This window comes from Tursiops truncatus, chromosome 2 (genome assembly GCF_011762595.2).
Source record: "Tursiops truncatus isolate mTurTru1 chromosome 2, mTurTru1.mat.Y, whole genome shotgun sequence".
Taxonomy (NCBI): domain Eukaryota; kingdom Metazoa; phylum Chordata; class Mammalia; order Artiodactyla; family Delphinidae; genus Tursiops; species Tursiops truncatus.
Genome location: NC_047035.1, coordinates 33,250,948 through 33,271,730, shown reverse-complemented (window position 1 = coordinate 33,271,730; position 20,783 = coordinate 33,250,948). Strand labels below are relative to the sequence as shown.

At 47.3% G+C, this 20,783-nt stretch overlaps 1 protein-coding gene and 1 pseudogene across 5 annotated transcripts in view; both read right to left on the bottom strand.

Moving 5' to 3' along the window:
- Nucleotides 1–208: 208 nt before the first annotated feature.
- On the bottom strand, nucleotides 209–850 carry LOC109548107 (calmodulin-binding transcription activator 1 pseudogene; annotated as a pseudogene).
- Nucleotides 851–16,954: 16,104 nt separating this feature from the next.
- ACTN1 (actinin alpha 1) overlaps nucleotides 16,955–20,783 on the bottom strand; it is a 95,716-nt gene continuing 91,887 nt past the window's right edge. For all 5 annotated transcript variants that reach the window (XM_073800325.1, XM_033851012.2, XM_033851014.2 and 2 more), the window contains 2 exons: nucleotides 19,602–19,760; nucleotides 16,955–17,664 (listed from right to left, as the gene is read on the bottom strand). In XM_073800325.1, coding sequence (XP_073656426.1) covers nucleotides 17,506–17,664; nucleotides 19,602–19,760 — 318 coding nt within the window. In that variant the 3' untranslated portion in view covers nucleotides 16,955–17,505. The remainder of the gene's footprint in view (nucleotides 17,665–19,601; nucleotides 19,761–20,783) is intronic.

Here is a 20,783-nt window from a genome sequence, read left to right as displayed (position 1 = left end):
CCTCTGAACCCAGCTGCTGCTCCACGTGAAGAACTGTACAAGTGACCCCTATTTAGGTGGCCTGCAATATTTTCTATTTCTTTCTGTGGGAAAGGCAATTGATTTTTTTTGGTTATTTTATTTTATTTTATTTTAATTTTTAAAACTGAAATGAATTTTAATACAGAAAATGAAGACAGCGTTTTGCAAATTTATCACTCACAGGGGTATCTCTATTTGAGGAAATCAGCATGTTACACTTTGAGAGATGAAATGTTACAGCTTGTACACCAAAATCAAAAAATGAAATTAAATTTAAAAATGAAATGGTTACCAAGGTAATGCAGGTCAGGGGATCAAAGGTGAAGGGTCACACATCATTAAAAAGAAATCTAGGGCTTCCCTGGTGGCGCAGTGGTTGAGAGTCTGCCTGCCGATGCGGGGGACACGGGTTCGTGCCCCGGTCCGGGAAGATCGCACATGCCGCGGAGCGGCTGGGCCTGTGAGCCATGGCTGCTGAGCCTGCGCGTCTGGAGCCTGTGCTCCGCAACGGGAGAGGCCACAACAGTGAGAGGCCTGCGTATTGCAAAAAAAAAAAAAAAAAAAGAAATCCAAAAGGACGGCTGCATCATGAGCCCTCACTAGTGTTCCAACGGTGTCTCTCTTTGGGAAAACTTGAACATTTCGGCAGACATTCAAGCAGTTTTTTCGGTAAAAAGATTTTTACATGACTACTACTGCTGTTCCCATGGCCATTTTCTATAGGTGGCACGGTGTTGAGGACACAGTAGGTGCTGGTTCCGCACAATACACTTTGGGAAACGCTCTTCCGGCTTGTTTTCGGCAGCCGTTTCCCCTCCGCCCGCCACATCCTCCTCCTCCTCACGACCGCGACCCCGAGCGCCCGGGTACTGCTGCTGCCGCCAGCCCGCCGACCCTGCTGCTGCCGCACGCCCGCTCAGTTATTATTTTAAAAGGAGCCTTTTCTAATGGAGAAGTTGGAAAAGTATAAATAGTTATAGTCAACATGATACCAAAACAAAGCAGGACCCTAGGGGGCCCTCCCAGATACAAAAGCCTTTCTGGGCCCCCCTTTCTCATTTGCAGAAAAAGGCTTTGGTTTCCTAGACCTTACCTGAGTTCCAAAGAGCAGAATCAACCAGTACTAATTAGGGAAGTGAGGGAATGGAGAAACCAAGGAAAAACAGGCAAGAAACAACAGTGCAGAGATAAAACAGAGTCCTAGTTCCTCCTCAAGGGATGTACATAACAATCTGATACATATCTTTGGGTTGTTCTGCAGGAACTAAGGCCCCCACCCAGGAGAAGGACGGTAACTACATGCTGAGACCCGAGACTGACTGGAACCAGAAGGCTGATGATTGAGATTCCTGGAACACTGCCCTGTTACCTCACCATCAACCAATCAGAAGAAAGTCACACACCTGCAGCCCTCACCCCAAATGTTGCTTTTAAAAACCCTTCCCTGGGGGAGTGGGGGGATGAATTGGGAGATTGGGATTGACATATATACACTATTGATACTATGCATAAAATAGATAACTAATGAGAACCTACTGTGTAGCACAGGGAACTCTACTCAGTGCTCTGTGGTGACCTAAATGAGAAGCAAATCCAAAAAAAGAGGGGATGTATGTATACGTATAGCTGATTCACTTTGCTGTACAGTATAAAGTAACACAATATTATAAAGCAACTATACTCCAATAAAAATTAAAAAAAAAAACTCTTCCCTGAAAACCCTTAGGGAGTTTAGGTCTTTTGAACACAAGCCTCCCATTCTCCTTGCTTGGCCCTTGCAATAAACATTTCTCTGCTCCAAACTCTGAGTTTTGGTTGTTTGGCCCCAGTGTGTGTGTTGGGCACACAAACTTGAGTTCAACAACAATACCACCACTCAGAAATAAACACTGAACATTTGGGGTATGTTTCCTGTATATAGTCATTCACTGATGTATAAGCTCAATGTTGGGATAGAATGTATTTGCTCTTGTTAAAAAATGGACTGAGCTATTACAAATTTTATGAGTTTATTTGAGGAAAAATTGATTCAAACTGGGCAGCATCTCATCTAGCAGAGAGAAAGGAGCTCTGAGGAGCTGTACAAAGTGAGAATTCTATAGGCAGAAGGGAGCAGGGACAAGGAAGTTAAACCAGACAAATAAAGCAGATTGGCTATTGCAAGGCCTCTTTCCTTAAGGGGATGGCAGGGGTCTACCATGCAGATCACCTCCCTACTGCTGATCACGTGAGTCCTGATTGACTGGTTTAAAAGTCCATCTCTGGGAGAGGCCAAAACTATAATTAAGTCTCAGTTTGGTGACATGGGGCTTTGAAACAGGAGAGAAGGGGGCAGGGCACAACATTTAAAAGAATGACATAACCATAGGACATGACAAAAACTGGTTAGAACTAACTAGATCCAAGATGGCGGAAGATTTGACTTCCAGTGAACCTTGAGCCTCACTGTACACTCACTGTAATACATTAGCTAAATGACACACCTGCCAGCGCCGTGACAGTTCTGAGGCCGACCGCCAAAGATCAAAAAGGCCGACCGCCAAAGATCAAAAAGTGGGCAGTGGCCCAATTCCTGGATATCTCTGCCCCCTTCCCCCAAATACTTGGAATAATCCTCCCCCTCATTAGCCTACAAAATTACCCAGCCCCTAAAACCTAACCACGCCATATTTCAGGGCCTCTCACCTTCTGAGATGGCCCACTCTCTGTCTGTGGAGTGTGTTTCTCTCTAAATAAATGCACTTCTTACCTATCACTTTGTCTCTCACTGAATTCTTTCTGCGATGAGACATCAAGAACCTGAGCTTCATTAAGTCCTGAGACCAGGTGTGTGAGCTCAGTTAAAAGACCGTGAGTTCAAGTCCCAATCTGAGTTGCACCATTTCAGCTTTGCATAAGTGACTCCACTTTGGGCCTGTTGTCTTGCTTTTAACAAACCCCATGAGGAAACGGAGGTTAAGAGAATTAATTAAGTTGCCCAAAGTCACACAGACAGGAAGGGACAGAGCCTGGGAGTTGAACATAAGCAGCTAGGCTCTGGAGCCTGTGCTTTCAAGTGACAGGGTTCAGGACATGCTACCCTTAAATACGGCATCTGGCATATTGAACATGCCAAGCTGAAGGATTTGAGAAATTGTACGTGCAGGAAGGACTTTCTGACCTTCCCCGGAAGCACGTGAAAAAAAAAAAAAACGTGTGAGAGGTGCCCTCCCTATGCCCAGAGGAAAAGAGCACCCTTATCTTTGAAGATGAAGGGACAGAGAGAGGAATCTGAAGGAACAGGCCTTGCTAAGTTTCCCCTAGTTTACTACACTTCCCTCATACTTTCTGTCCTTTCATATTTCTCCACAATTTTCCATTCATCAAACCTACTATAAAAGTGTTCAGGTTTAACCATTTCTTTAGGTCGTCATTTTGCTTACGAAGGCTCTCAGGTCACGTAAAATGTATATTAAATAAATGCATATACTTTTCTCTGGTTCATCTGTCTTTTGTTACATGGCCCCCAGCTCAGAGTCCAGAGTTTAGAGGGGTAGAAGGAAAGATATTTTTCCTCCCCTACATGACTCTACGATTTCCTTTATATCCTATTTTGTGCATTCCTCCATGCCATCATGCATTCTTCTCCGACATTTGTGTAATACTTTGTATTTCTTAGTGAGCAAGGTTTAACCACACCACCCAAAAAACAAACCAAAAAACAAAAAAAACCTCTCAGCATCAGCCTGACACCTGACTTCAGCCTTTCTCAAATCAGCGTCCTTAGACCTTCCCAAGTTCAGGAATCAAAACTCCTATGAGTGGGGCTTCCCTGGTGGCACAGTGGTTGAGATGCAGGACACATGGGTTCGTGCCCCGGTCCGGGAAGATCCCACATGCCACAGAGTGGCTGGGCCCGTGAGCCATGGTCACTGAGCCTGCGCGTCCAGAGCCTGTGCTCCACAACGGGAGAGACCACAACAGTGAGAGGCCCACGTACCGCAAAAAAAAAAAAAAAAATCCTATGAGTATTTTTAAGTTTTGTGTTCGTTGTAATAAATAATCTTAAGATTTTTTTTACAAGTTCTAAAGGTGAGGTTTTTATATCGATATTCCACAACTGAAAGACACTTAAAGTTGAATTAGCCCTTACATTTTCAAGTCAGAATTTCTCAAACTGGGTTCTGGGAGGTTTTCTTAAAAATCTGTGAGAACATGTTCCTTTTAAATGAAATTATTGCTCCCGGTGAACTAGCCTGTTTTCCTGAGGATTGCCCAATATGTGCTTTCCCCCAGATGAAAAGTATTTTAACATACGTCATTGTAAAAATAATACTCGCTTCATATAAAAAAAAAAATCAGATAATACAAATGGTATAAAGAGGAAGTTGTAAGGGGGGCACACCCTAAAGAAAGGAGAGCCATGGCGGGCGAGGGGGAGTGAGGGGAGCCCGAGGGGTCCTGGGGGTGGGGAGGAAGTCCTCCTGGTTATGAAAGCGAAGGCGGGCGTGGGGATCCTCTTGCAGGCACGGCTCCTACTTAGGGACCCAGTGCCTGGGCAGGAACAGCCGGTTTGGCCACCACCCCCAGCCTCTGGTACACCAGGGCCAGGCGGCCCCAGAATTCACCCTCGGCTCCCAGTGTTACCAAACCAAAATCGGGCCCCACGTAAATCACATACACATTCTGGCAACTGCCAGAGGCCGGGCATCGGGTGAAGCAGAAGCCGAGAACCTACTGCTCTTGCCGCCAGCTCTGTCCTTCCGCAGGCCTCCCCTCCCGGCACGCACAGCTCACAGAAACTCCCGGGCCCTCTCTGGCTGGAGGGCCTGGACCCCTGGGGCGCAGACGAGGGGTGGGCACACATTGCCCCCTCGGGCCCTCAGGGCCCAGCCACGGAGGCAGCCCCTTCCCCACGCAGCCCTGTTCACAGAACCGGGTCGGAGGACTCACAGGCTCTGTCTTCTGCCCAAATAACTGAAGGTCTAGGCAGGGACCCCAAGACCCTTGAGGCCTTGAGCCTGGATGAACATCAGGCCTGTGGCCACAGCCCCAGAGGGCTTTCCCAACTCCCCGGGGCCCAAATTGAAAAGCTGGCCTCCCTGCTCCCAGCCTGCCTCGGAGTTTTCCTGCTGCTCCTGGGCTCCTGGGTTTACCTGGTGGGAGCTCTTCACTGCAGAGGGTGTGTCCTGGTTTGACGGCACTTGTGGGCTCCCCTGAAAAGCAGCCCCACAGCGACCAGGACTTGGCTCCCAAAACGCTTGTTACAGCACCTCGTCTTCCCCTGTGAGGCCTTTCCCAGGGACTAGCTGCTCCAGATCCCAGGATTGATGCCACCCTAGTGACACCTGGGGCGGCCGCTCTGCAGGCCCACCAAACCCTCACTCAAGCCTGCTCGCGGCAGGTGGGGTGAGTCAGCTCAACAACATTGAAAACCCAGTCCCCCAAAGCCGAGTTCCTCTGCTGAGTTTATGATTAACCTCTCTATGCAAAACTTTATTCCCTTTCTTGTCCCACCCCTGTACCCTCAGGATTGAGGAGTATCAAAGAAAACGGGGATTGAAACTGAGCAGGACCCTGTGAAGCCCTCCCAGGTACAAAAGCCCCCCTTTCTCATTTGCAGAAAAAGGCTTTTAGTCTCCTAGACCTTCCCTGAGTTCCAAAGAGCAGGTTCAGCCACTTACTAATTAGGGAAGTGAGGGGATGCAGAAACCAAGGGAAAGCAGGCGAGAAACAATAGTGCAGAGACAAAAGAGTCCTAGCTTCTCCTCAAGGGATGTACATAACAATCTGATATATATCTATGAGTTGTTCTTCGGGAACTAAGGCCCCTACCCATGTGGAGGATGGTAACTACATGCTGAGACCTCACCTGCAGCCCTCACCCCAAATGTCGCCTTTAAAAGTGCTTCCCTGAAAACCCTCAGAGAGTTTGGGGTCTTTTGAGCATAAGCTGCCCATTCACCTTGCTTGGTCCTTGCGATAAACCTTTTTCTGCTCCAAACTCCGACACTTCAGTTTGTTTGGCCTCACTGTGTATCGGGCACACAAACTTGGGTTCAACAAGGATGCCGTCCTGTGCTTTCTCCGTGCCTCCTGCCAGACAACACAAAGGTCCCCAACAATGCCAAGGTGCTTGATTTCCATGGGGGTGCAGGGGAGGGGAAAAAATCTTTTTTTCCTCTATCCTTCTTAGGTTCATTGTACAGGGGCCCTGTATATTATACTAACAAAGGACAGATTAACAAGAGAAAAATAAACAGAAGTTTAACATGTGCACCCCACTTGCACATGGAAGCTCACAGAGTTGAGTAACTCAAAAGAGTGGTTAGAACTTGGGCTTGTGTAGCATCTTAACAAAAGAACAATAAATTTTTAGAGAACTGACATGCAGCTTGATATCAATAAAACAAACAATGCAATCCAAAATGGACAGAAGACCTAAACAGACATTTCTCCAAAGATATACAGATTGCCAACAAACACACGAAAGGGTGCTCAACATCACTAATCATTAGAGAAATGCAAATCAAAACGACAATGAGGTATCACCTCACACCAGTCAGAATGGCCATCATCAAAAAATCTACAAACAGTAAATGCTGGAGAGGGTGTGGAGAAGAGGAAACAGTCTTGCACTGCTGGTGGGAATGTAAATTGATACAGCCACTATGGAGAACAGTATGGAGGTTCCTTAAAAAATTAAAAATAGACCTACCATATGACCCAGCAATCCCACTACTGGGAATATACCCTGAGAAAACCATAATTCAAAAACAATCATGTACCACAATGTTCATCGTAGCACTATTTACAATAGCCAGGACATGGAAGCAACCTAAGTGCCCATCAACAGATGAATGGATAAAGAAGATGTGGCACATATGTACAATGGAATATCACTCAGCCGTAAAAAGAAACAAAACTGAGTTATTTGTAGTGAGGTGGATGGACCTAGAGTCTGTCATACAGAGTGAAGTAAGTCAGAAAGAGAAAAACAAATATCATATGCTAACACATATATATGGAATCTAAAAAAAAAAAAAAAGGTTCTGATGAACCTAGGGGCAGGACAGGAATAAAGATGCAGACATAGAGAATGGACTTGGGGACACGGGGAGGGGTAAGGGTAAGCTGGACGAAGTGAGAGAGTTGCACTGACATATATACACTACCAAATGTAAAATAGATAGCTAGTGGGAAGCAGCCGCATAGCACAGGGAGATCAGCTCCGTGCTTTGTGACCACCTAGAGGGGTGGGTTAGGGAGGGTGGGAGGGAGACGCAAGAGGGAGGGGATATGGGGATATACATATATACATATATCTGATTCACTTTGTTATACAGCAGAAACTACACAACATTTTAAAGCAATTATACTCCAATAAAGATGTTAGGGGGGCTTCCCTGGTGGTGCAGTGGTTAAGAATCCGCCTGCCAATGCAGGGGACACGGGTTTGAGCCCTGGGCTGGGACGATCCCTCCTGCCGCAGAGCAACTAATCCCGTGCGCCACAACTACTGAGCCTGCGCTCTAGAGCCCATGAGCCACAGCTACTGAAGCCCGCGTGCCTAGAGCCCGTGCTCCGCAACAAGAGAAGCCACCGCAATGAGAAGCCCACGCACCGCAACGAAGTGTAGCCCCCGCTCACCGCAACTAGAGAAAGCCTGAACGCAGCAACAAAGACCCAGCACAGCCAAAAATAAATAAATAAATAAATTTATTTAAAAAAAAAAAGATGTTAAAAAAATTTTTTTAGAGAAGTGATACGACACAGGAAAAGGACTGAGTTTCTAGGGTGGAAAATTGTGGGAAGGCAAATATATGGGGAAGCCAATGGTAGCTAAGAGCTAGTTTTAGCAAGGTTTGTGTGTAGATTCCTCTGATGCTGTCTCTGGGCTGCTGAGGGTCTAGGGTTGCAGCCAGTGATTAACTCCTGGACTTCCTGGTAGAGAGTAAAATTTACAAATGATACATACATTTACAAATTTATGTCCTGCTTTTAGGCACATAGGAGAAGGGAAGAGAGCTTTTCTTGTATCTTCTCAATTGCCTTCAGTTCAAAATAATCCTTATGTCGAAGTGGCATATTTTGGAGTGGCATCAGGGACTACCCACCATGATGAGTGCCAATGAAAGGAGCCTCAAAATAGAAGAAAGGAGGGGAGGGATTTCTTCTCTCTTGGAAGTTCACACCTTGGCATCTTCATCTGCAAATTGGGGCCACCAACCTCCAAGAGTCACCAAGGACGGGAAATGAGATTGCGTCTGTGAGCACCTACCAAAATGCTTGGCATGTAGACATTAGTCTGAATTAGAATATATGACTATTATAAAGTTCTTTCTTATGTTCTGACAAATTATCCCTCCTATTAACGATGAGATCTTAATCTAATGCTTCCCAAAGTGTGGTCCGTGACCCTGCTTGGACTACTTACTAGATTCTACCCATAATGTCCCGGGGACAGATTCCCAGTTGTCTTTGCTCCTCTTAGACCCACTCAATCACAATCTTAGGGGACAGAGCCCTGGATTCTGCATCTTTGACAAACTCCCTGAACAATTCTTGGGCATAGCAAAGTTTGAGTACCACTGGTAAAGTGAATGAAACATTGCTTCTGGAGACTAGAGAGACCTGGGTTCAAATCTCAGCTTGGCCGCTAACTTAAGGTTTCTATGCCTTGGTTTCCTGGTTTTTAAAATGGGGTAATAATAGTATGTGTGACGATTAAATGCGGAGAAATCGCTTAAGACTTGGGCCAGCACAAAGTAAGTGTCAACAAGTGTTAGTCATTGTTTTTCTTCCTGCTAAATGTTGCTTCTGCTGTCCCTCTGTGGCACAGACCATGGCCCCCAACATCCCAGGAACAGCCCAGCTGGGACCCGCTGGGAGCAGTGCAAAAGAAAGCAAGGAGGATGTGAGGGCGCCTGCTCGGGTCTTGCTCCCTGCTCCTCTCAAACTGGGAAACGCTGTAAGGACACATCTGGCCACTGGAGGGCAGCATCCACCTAGCTAATTTTAAGAACAGCTTTCTCAAAAAGCAGCTTTCTGGTAGCGGTGTGGGGAAGGTGGAAGGAAGCCTTAACGGGGGCTTACTGGACACTGGATTAGTTGCTTCATTCTAGAATTTCATTTACATCCACCCTACTCTAGGCAACCCTTAGTGAATAGATGAGTTCTAAAAGACAACCTATAAAGAGAAGTTTTATGTAAAGAACCCTATTTTCCCATTGCCTTGAACTATAAAATGAGAATTTTGATCCTAACTCTGGGCTTTCCCACAGGTGCCCAGTGACAGTCTTCTGAGTGCCCACATGCCTGACCACCAGGACTCCTCACACCTCCCCAAGGCATGCAGGAATCTCCCTATTTTCCAATCCTGCCAGCTGCTGGCTGCACATGAAGAAACACGTAGGCAGCCCAGAGAGAGGCGGCAGCCCCCTTCCCACACCCTTGGTGTTCCCTTCTCAACGCGGCAGCAAGGACAGTTTCTGCAGCCGGCAGGTCCAAGTGCTCTAGTACTGTGTGAGCACAAGGCATGGGGCCCCTGGGCGCCCATCTCAGAGTCTCAGGTGAAGTCACTCTCCCAAGCATGTCCCCAAGAATGGTCTGTGTCTTAGTTTGGGTTACTTACCCCCAAGGAAAGCTCTAGACGATGGTGTGCTGTGAACTCACTGGACTGAAGCAGGACAGCATGTTTGAGAATGAAGTCCATCCAGAGAAACTAGGTCCTGCTGGCAGCATGTAAACCCCTGCCTCAGGCATTACTTCCGGACACTTCAGTTATCCAGGCCAGTAAATCACCCTCGGCCTTACCAGCTTGGGTTGGGTTTTGTGGCTCTTGGTCTAGAAGGGTCCTAACCAAATACACAACCTAATATCATCCTCAAATGACGCTGGGTTGAGTACATGCGTGAGATATTACATCTAATCAACTCAGGCTGATTGTGTATGAGACCAAAATATCCTTTTCTCTCTCTCCATCCCCCCTTTCTCCTCCCACCCACCTTGGCTCCAAGCTTGGCTGTTCTGGACAGAGCAGGAAAAGGAAAATGTGTCACGAGGTACCAGGATCCAGCTCATCTCACTCACAGGCTTGAGCTGACATGGGGCTAGGTCTCTCCCCCACTGCAGCATTGCTTCATTGTGTCTGTTAAAGACCAGCTTTCCATGCTTCTGCTGCAATTGGCAGATAATGTGGGCACAAGCATCTTCTGAGTTTCCAAGCTATTGGTCCAGCCCAAGATCAAATTAGCTCTTTGGAGCTGCTTCTCCGTACTGTTCACTCGTATTAAGTTGGGGATATTCTTGGTCTCCTTTCCAGGGTATCTCCCACATCCTGTTTATTTTTAGACCCACTTCCAGGGTTTTATATGCATTCCCATGAAATGTAACCTTATAAGATTACTCCCATCATTACTGCCTGTTGAGATCTTTTGAGATCCTAATTCTCTCATTTACCTTATAGGCTTCATAGCACCTGTGGGGTTGATGAGTCCAAGTCAGTAGGACTTAAACAAAACAGAACCAACAATCGGTCCTTACAGCCTGTAGCAACCTCCCAGAAGTCATCAGATTCATAAGGCAGCACACTCTGGGCACGCTTTTTTTTACACAGCCACTTAGCACTGCAGTGGGACTCTCTATCGTCCCCGCCAGGAATAGAGGAGACGCTGCTCATCTGAATTTCAGAAAGGACTGAGACATCTTTTTTTTTTTTGCGGTACGCGGGCCTCTCACTGCTGTGGCCTCTCCCGTTGTGGAGCACAGGCTCCGGACGCGCAGGCTCAGCGGCCATGGCTCACGGGCCCAGCCGCTCCACGGCATGTGGGATCTTCCCGGACCAGGGCACGAACCCGTGTGCCCTGCATCGGCAGGCGGACTCTCAACCACTGCACCACCAGGGAAGCCCAGGACTGAGACATCTTTATATTGCTCTTTCTGAAGAGCCCAGTACCAACCCCAAAAGAAGACAATGTTAGTCAAGCAGCGCCTGCTCTTCACAGAATCGGGCTGCACCCAGGGATGGCTGCATCCTTTTACAAGTGTTCACAAACCCTCTTTCAAATAGCTTGCTTTCAGAAGCCATCTTCCCAGGTATTAAGAGTTTGCAAAATCTCTCTTGCACTTTCTGTTGGAAAAGTAGGATTCAAGGAGATGTCTAAGAAAAACAGGATAATGAGAAATGGAAGACGCTAGAGAGGGGCGATTAGAGACCATCTGTTAATCTGTGATAAGAATGGAGGTTTTCCATTGGCTGAGGACCTCTTAGCTTGCCAAATTACATAGAGTAGGTTTAGGATGAATCTTTCTTTTGTGCTCTCATCAAAAATAGAATCCAGAAGGTTGGGGAGTTGACAGGTAATCTGTTCCGTGGGCCATATTTCATTGAATCTAAAATACGGCCAGATTTAGAAGACGCTCCATTATTTTATAAACCATCAAGAAAGAAAATGTGTAACCAACGAAACTGTCATACGATGCTTTCTTATCATTCTTTTATTTTGTACTTATGTGCATTATGTACTTATTGAAAGAGCTCTTTTAGACTTTAAACGTTTTTATCATCTGTCACTCTTGTGCAGAGATAAAAAAGAAAGTATGAGCAAAACAAATTTGCTAAAACTTCTCAAACGCAGAGTCCAACTCTTCTGAATTCCTTGTCACAGACTTTAAGTGCATTTTCCACATGTCATTTCGATCCATAGCATTAATAATGCAGCTTTTCATAAGAGAGAGCTCCACTATGACCTCCAGATCGTCTTTCTGTAATACCCATTCTGCAGGCTTTGATCCTGGTGCCTGATCTTACTAGAAGGTGTTAACGGAAGTTTGAGACAAAACCAGGACTCACTTTCCTACTTCAAAAGGGCAGGCAGTGACTCTAGGTCATGACTGCCACCTTACCAACAGCAATGGTAGGATACCATTAATTCTAACATGAGATTGGTCATAAGCTACATCCCAATCTCAGAGATGTGAAAATTGATAATAAACTGAGGTAGCTCTTATAAGGCCGCCTTTTGAGTTATCTGTCCCACCCATCTCCTGACAGATGGCCTCAGCCTCATCCACGGGTAGGCATCACTGTGTCAGACCAGGCCAGGCTGGGCCAAGTGGGTCCTGCAATCTTGGAATTGGGACTAGCTTCTTGCGTAGAGGAAAACACTGGGGTACATGGGGTCAGCCTCTCCCGCCACAGGGGTCACGACCAGAGAGAGCTGTGCCTGAGAGAGGAGCGAAGCTCCCACACAGAGAGGGGCCGAGATGAGAAGGAGAGATGGCAGGCTCTTGGCTTCCCATCAGTCCCTGCCTGAAGCTGGGCTGCTGCCTAGGCCCTGGGCTCTGGAGACACCCTGAAGCCCATTTCCCCTTTGTCTCTAAGCCGGCGAGGTGGTCCAGTCACTAGCAAAGTGTCCCACTGCAGCACCTTAGCTGTGCCTGCTGAGACAGGGGCTGCCGCACCACTCTCGGGGCTCTGAAAGCCTCCACGGTCACAGAGTGGCTTCTAGAGCTATAGTTTAGCTGAAGGACCCTATCCCACCATGTCTGAGTGTCCTGTTATCTCTGGGCCCTCTCTGCCTCAACGTAGGCTTCCAGCTCTGATGTCCAGGTTTGCCCGGTGCTGGGTGTGAGAGGGGTGTCTGTCCAGTGCCATCCTCCAGGGCACTGCATGCAGACAAGGTTCTTCAATGGTTTTAGTGGCAGCACTGGTGCTTAGTTACCTCTCTTCTGTCCCCCTAGGGGGTGAAGGAGCAGCCTATGACCTCGGGGCAGACTTGTCCGTGTGAGGTCATCTACCCCATCGGGGGTTAAGCCCACAGCCTTCATCCCCTCAGCCAGTGCCACTAACCAGGTGAGCTAATCAGCCTACCCACCTCCTGCTGGGCCTAATCACTCTGGCCCTTTTGGAGTTTCAGAGCTTTGAAGCTTCCATCTCCCTCCTCTGCAGACTGGCGATGTTAGGGTGAGGAGTCCTGGTCCAGTAGCTGTGACAGCCTCCCAGGGATGACGTTGCAAGTTCAGGCCTCTGAAGCTGGGGTGGTTTCTCCAAAGCCTCAAGCCTGTAACGTGGGTCACTGGCGCCAGGGAGGCAGCCAGGCTTCCCAGAGGCCTGGATAATGGAGCAAGTATTAGTGTCCTATTGTTGCTGTAACAAATTACCACAAATGTAGTGGCTTAAAATATGAATTTATTATCTTACAGTTCAGAAACCCAAAATGGGCCAGCAGGGTTGCATTCCCTCTGGAGGCTCTAGGGGAGAGTTCATCTCCTTGCCTGTTCCAGCTTCTAGAGGACAGTGCCTTCCTTGGCTTGTGGCCTCATGTCATTCCAACCTCCACCTCCATCATCACATCTTCTGACATTGCTGGCCTGGCTCCCTCTTAGTAAGAGCCCAACCAGATAATCCAGAATAACCTCCCCATTAAGTACCTTAACTCAATTACCCTCTGCGAAGTCCCATTTGCCATGTAAAGTAACACGGTCACAGGTCCCAGGGATTAGGACATGGACATCTTGTGGGGACCGTTATTCAGTCGACCACAGAGTTCAAAGACTAGAAGAGGACTCCTCTTTTGTTTAATTTTTTTTCCTTTTTTTTTAAGATGTTGGGGGTAGGAGTTTATTAATTAATTTATTTATTTTTGCTGTGTTGGGTCTTCATTTCTGTGCGTGGGCTTTCTCTAGTTGTGGCAAGCGGGGGCCACTCTTCATCGCGGTGTACAGGCCTCTCTTGTTGCGGAGCACAGGCTCCAGACACGCAGGCTCAGTAGTTGTGGCTCACGGGCCTAGTTGCTCCGCAGCATGTGGGATCCTCCCAGACCAGGGCTCGAACCCGTGTCCCCTACATTAGCAGGCGGATTCTCAACCACTGCGCCACCAGGGAAGCCCCTAGAAGAGGACTCCTCTTAATGGTATTTTCCTAGATGTACATGTTATCACCTGAACCTTTGACCCCAAAAGCCAGCAATGAGTAGTAAAGGGACTTGAAATTGCCTATTCAGACATTTACAACAGATGAAGTAAATCAAACTCTTAGTACTAATACTTTGGAGGTGTTCAGCAGTTTGTAAGCATCATGACAACCAGTGGGTTAATTTAAGGTGACTGAACACGGCAGAGAACCTGGCATATATTAGCTTTGTGGTTTTTCATCTGAAATGTATAACTGAAATGAGACGTGTGATTTTAATTCTGGAGGTGTAAGAGAATTGTTAGTAAACAGCTTTGAACTGCTCCAGAGAACGTGACTTACTACATTTATAATATTTCAACTGCTTTGTGCTGAGTGAAACTTTGCCGCTTGGATTTGAATCTTCCTGGGTTGGGAGTCTGATGTCCTGGAAAGAATTACTAAAACTTATAAATACATTTAAAATATTTAAAGGAATTTAATGAAATTTGCAAGTGGGGTTGTTTGGGGGGATTAAATCTGTTAAATGTATGAATGATTAGGACAAGAGCGTTTTTATTTTTACAGAAAAATTACATTATCAATAAAACAAGATGTCCATGATGACCTTAAAAGCTTAAGAAATCAATTTTTAAGATTTTACTTCTTTAACAGATTGAAAATTAATTTAATTATAGTCATTTGCACACATACAAGCACCCTTGAACACTGAGAAACTCAAACTCTTGAAGGCTGTGGAATAACTCTGTAAACACACTTCATTCAAATGACTCACACATTCTTTTAAAAACGGATCGTATCTCTGGAAATTGAAGCTTTTTTAAAAAAAAATATTTTGGCCACGCCACATGGCATGTGGGATTGAACCCACATCCCCTGCAGTGGGAGCATGGAGTCTTAACCAGGAAGTCCCTGGAATTGAAGCTTATTAAAGAACTTACACCCCGAGTTTAGGAAACTTTCTGGTTGGAACAGTTTCCCTCTCCTCAACTCCTATACCACCTTGCCCTTGGGTAGACTTGCATGTAAATACCTAGAACAACGTATCTTGCTTATCGGCCTCTCTCCAAAGACTTTGAGGGCAGGCTCTGGCCTTTTTCCACAGTTTTCCCCACAGAGCTGCAGTCAGAGCAGACCCACCTTGAGCATTTACTGGCTTACCAGCCAGTGGTAAAACCTATAGGAATGTTTACCAAAGCAAAAGCCAACCTCTCTCCCCATGTCTTTTCTCCTGAGCAGCCTTCCCTCTTTCCCAGGGCAGGGGTGTTCCAGAAACTCATAGAACTAATTCCTAAACAAGAGGGCCTCACACTGAAGAACTTATCTTTGGCTCCAGTTCAGTAAGTTCTGATTTAGGCTTAGTCCTCTTATATGAGGGGACATACCACGTTGAGGGTTCTCTTTTTAAGAGATCCTTCAAGCGAATCCCTTGAAACTTAAAATAAGATTGACAGCTAACATTTATATGCACTAATATTTTAGGAGCTCTGTGTATTATAGCATCAACTTTCCAACAGCACTATTATTCCCTGTTAACAGATAAGGGAACTGTAGTGCACAGTTAACCATTTTGTAAATGGCAGTCATGAATTTAAACACTGGCAGTCAGACTCCACAGACCCAACTCCCTGTAACCACTACACCAAACTTTTGCTCCTAGACACAGCCAGAACTGGAACACAGACCTTTAGCTTCCATTGCTAAGTTACATTTCTGTAAATCACTGCACTGTTACTATTACTGGTACCATTATCGGCAGTCTTCATTGCCTGATAACCTCGAGGAGGAAACACAGGTAAGGGGAAAAAACAGGAGAAGCTACAGAAGTGCAAACAGATGTCCCGGGGACCTTGTTATAAGGCAGATTCTGATTCAGGAAGGTCTGGGGTGGGGCCTGAGAGCCTGCATTTCCAACAAGCTCCAGGTGATGCTGGACAGCGGCCGTCTGCGGAACAGTCTGAATAGCAAGGGACGAGATGCCTCTGAGAATGTGTCCCCTGTGACAAAAATAAAAGGAAGGGGGGCATATAGATGTTACAGAGCTGTTTGATGCTGTGGGAGACAAATGAAGGTGGAGTCTACTTTTAACTCATAGGAGCCTCGTGAGGAAACGACCTTCTCCTTTTAAAAACGAAACTGAAGTGTAAGAAGATGGAATGCGCCAAGGTCAAGAGCATATTAGGGGTGGTCCAGGTGCCCCCACACCATCGACCCCACACACACTTCTGTAAAACAGTAAGCAAGGAGCAAGCAAAGAGCTGACATGGGAATGCTGTTGCTTTAATATGGTGTGTGCCAAGCAGCATCAAAGTGGTCCACGCTTGCCAATTTTCTCCTGACCGTTTTTTTTTTAGTGTTGCTTTTTAAAAATAATTAATTTATTTATTTTATTTTTGGCCGCGAGGGTCTTGGGTCTTCGTTGCTGCGTGCGGGCTTTCTCTAGTTGCGGCGAGCGGGGGCTACTCTTTGCTGCGGTGCGCGGGCTTCTCATTGCAGTGGCTTCTCTTATTGCGGAGCAGGGGTTCTAGGTGTGCGGGCATCAGTAGTTGTGGCTCGGGGGCTCTAGAGCGCAGGCTCAGTAGTTGTGGCGCACGGGCTTAGCTGCTCTGCGGCCTGTGGGATCTTCCCCAACCAGGGATCGAACCGTGTCCCCTGTATTGGCAGGCGGATTCTTAATCACTGCCCCATCAGGGAAGCCCCTGTCCTGACCTTTTTTTTTTTTTTTTTTGCGGTACGCGGGCCTCTCACTGTTGTGGCCTCTCCCGTCGTGGAGCACAGGCTCCGGACGCGCAGGCTCCGCGGCCATGGCTCACGGGCCCAGCCGCTCCACGGCATGTGGGATCCTCCCGGACCAGGGCACGAACCCGTGTCCCCTGCATCGGCAGGCGGACTCTCAACCACTGCGCCACCAGGGAAGCCCCTGACCATTTTTAATGAGCAATATTAAAAAAAAAGTGTGTGCTTATAAATAGGCTAATTACACCTCTGGACTTAAAAATGAGAAGACAAGCCACATAAATTCTCTTCCTTAAAAAAACAGCCATTTCAAAAGATTTTCTTTAATATCATAAAATATTTTCATGGACAGGTGAGCTAGCAAACACACATGCACCAATGTGCCTTTGACAAGATTATCCCCTACCCTCACCCCCCCACTCCACATCAAGGTGGACATGAGATTGGAGATATGAATACAGCAGATGGTACAGATAGAAAAAAAAAATCGATAAAAAGGATGGATATAACATTGTGCTTGGTTATTTTCCTATGTCACAACAAAACAAAACATTTCGGTGCAAATAGTTAATTTTTCCTCTTTTCCATTTAAGTCTGGTGGAGAAAAAAATATTTTTCTATAATAAAATATGTGGTTTTTTACTTTTTCTAACGTAACTTTTTTTCTTTTTTGCAGAAAATAATTTTGTAAACTGTCACTTCGCGGTCTGGGAGGCTCGATGCCACTTGGGTCCAGCTCGCCCCTTTGGAGGCGGAGCGCGAACCAAACCTGGGCGGGAGAGGGGGGACAGCTGAGGCGCAGGGCTGGGCGCGCATGGCGGACGGGGGCAAGGGCGTGGGCCGGCAGGAGGGGGTTAGAGGTCACTCTCGCCGTACAGCGCCGTGGAGAAGGACATGTAGTCCAGAGCACCTGGCACGGCGTCGGGGCCGGTGTAGGGGGCCATTCGCGCGATGCAGTACTCAGCCTGGTCAGGCGGCAGCTCACGGCGCAGCTCGTCCACAGTGATGTAGTTCTGCGGAGAGAGCGCGGTCAGGACGGCGGGTCAGGGCGGCCATAAAGCAAAGCGGCCGCAAAGGCCAGAGGCCGTAAACCTCACTCGTGACATTAGGTACCCTGTTCCATCCCCGTTCTGGCCCTGTCCTCATACTTCTGGATATAGAAATACGTGTGTGTGTGTTGTGTATAAACACACACGCACACGTGTATTACACATTCATATGTATGTATATATGTGTATGTATATAAATATATACGATATACCCACATATACACAAATATAACCATATACATGTGTAATAAATATATACGATATATATGCATATACACATATATAACCATATACATGTGTGTATATAAATACGTATGCTATATATACATATACACATATATAACCGTATACATGTGTGTATATAAATGATATATATACATATACACACATATAACCATATACATGTGTGCATATAAATATATGATATATATACATATATAACCATATACATATGTGTGTATATAAATATGTACGATATATACATATAACATATGTGTGTACACACATGTATATTGCACATATATATGTATGTGTATGTATATAAATACATATGATATATATACATATACACATATATAACCATATACGTGTGTGTGTGTGCGTGTGTGTGTATTTAAGTCCCCTTATAAGTTTTCCACTTCTATAACTACTTGAGGCGGTTTCCAAGCTAACTGGAAGTGCTAACTGCACCTGTAATCTTTCCACGTATCGCTCTAGCCCGCCCCGGCCACAGGCAGGATCAGCAGCACCGTATCTGGTGGGACAGAGTAGGGCCCCCCACACCCACTCAGCTGGGCTCCGAGGACATCACCCAACTCCTGCAAATTACATGAGCATCAATCATCATCAGATAGCATCATCGCCACAGACAGCTATCCGAACCGTGTTTGCGAAATTTGGACCTGACCCCACCTGGCCTGGCTCCCAGTCTGGGTCTCTGCTTTCTCCCCGCCTTGGGCTCGCCCACGAAAGGCTACTTGGAAGCTACTTCTTTTGGGAGCTTGAGGCTCCAGAGGAACTCAGGGGCTCTGACCCACAAGGCGGGACCCCGTCCTATGCCCTACTTCTGCCAGAGCCCCCAGGAGCCAGTCTGAAGGAGGGAGGGGCTGGCCCTCAGGTCACTTCAAAAGTCAGAAGACCAGGTCCCTTTCTGGGCCCCGGAGACCTCCTCTACAAAATGAGTCCCTTCAAGGAGGCGGCTTCTCAGGGTCCTTCCAGCTCCAAAGTGCTGACTCTAACATGCTGTCCTCGAACTTAAGTCAGACCTTTAGGAACCACTTTGTGGGTTGAGTCTTTATTTCCATATAGATTAAAACATTGCAGAAACTATACTCCCTATTGGCTAAGGAAGGATGGCATAAGGATTATCCTGTGAATTTTTCAGAAAGGGAATCTGGCCTCTAGATGTCTCTGCCCCCAAATTCCCCTGGATGCTCCCACGTTTCCACTGTCAAGCAGTGCACTGCAGGGAACTTGGGAGATTTGGAAAATTGAAGCTGACTGCTGCTCAGGGTAGAAAAATGAGACACACGCTTCCTTCCTGCTCCCTACCTATATGCCATACCTTGTGCCCAGAATGATAGGGGCGAAGTCCAAGTTCCCAGATGGACCTTCCATCACCCACTCACACACTCCACCTGACTGGACTGCCCTCCATCACCCATCATTTCGTCACCAGTATCTCATCACAAGTATGACATGCAGTGTCCCTGGCAGGGGACCCCCTTAAGCTAACGCTGTGTCCTAATGCCTTAGCTGATCCCAAGACATTACAGAAATGGGTAGAGGTGACAGCAAGGAGGCCCGGGGGGGGGGGGGGAAGGAGGAGCAGTGGAGGTGCTCACGACCACCCCTCCAGGTCAGTCCGCCCCAGCATGGTGCCCACACCACAGCAGACCCACCTTATCCCCGGCCAGGATCTTGAAGGAAGCCATGACTTGGTCTGCTGTATCTGTGTCAGCCGTCTCACGGGACATAAAGTCGATGAAGGCCTGGAACGTCACTACCCCTAGGCGGTTGGGGTCCACAATGCTCATGATGCGGGCAAATTCTGCCTCTCCCTGGAGGGAAGAGCCAATCCCAGGCCTGTCATCCTCTCAGCCACGGTCTCCTCTCTCTATGGACCTCAAGCCCCTGCGGGCTCGGAGTAGCCTGAGGCTATTAGAGAGGGCAAAGCAGACCCCTGACCTAACCTGGGTTGTCTTGAGAGCATGATAGGAACATAATACCCAATAGTGAAGACCCAGTTCAGGCTTCCCACCCTCTACGGATGCCCTGATTCCTCTTGGAGCAAAAATGATAACGCTGATAATAATTAATGACAGCAACGGCTAACACTCCCATAGCATATACTATATACCAGGCACTATTCTAAGTGCTGTGTATAATTCATTTAACCCTCCTCACAACCATATGAGGTAGGTATTTATTTTATTATTTCCATCAGGTTCCCAGATGAGAAACCTAAGGCCCAGATAGGCTTAGTGACTTGCCCAAGGTCACACAGCCAGTAGGTAGAAGAGCTGAGACTTGAACTTGGGTGGTCTGCCTCCACCACACTGTACTTTCTATGTGTCAGACATGGGCACAGCACTCACGTGAGTTCCTTCACTTAACCATTACAACAGTAGGGCAGGGCTCCCCTCACCTTATCTGGGCCCCCAAGCTGGTGATGGCAGAGCTGGGGTTTATTCCTGGATTCCCTGTTTCTAAAGCCCGTGCCCCTGCCCCTCTGCTGGGCAGCCCATGGGCTCTGCACTCTGCACCACAGCCCAGGCGTCGCCGGGCTGCCTGGCTGAGGCCCCTGTCCCACTCAGAAGGCCGGCACGAGGGCTGGCAGCTGAGAAGGTTGGGGAGGGGCTTGAGGAAACGGCAAAGGGGCAGCAGGCCTGGCTGGAGCCATCACACGGGCAGAGATGGAAACCTCCACGCCTCATGTGAGATGAAGCAGGACCAAGCCCCACCCAGAGTGCCCACCACCAGTCCTTCCTGGCAGCCTTGGGGTCAGCCCCACCATCCACAGTGGGAGAGAAAAGGCCCACGTCCACTGTAAATATCAAAAGATAAACCAGCAGAGAGAGGCG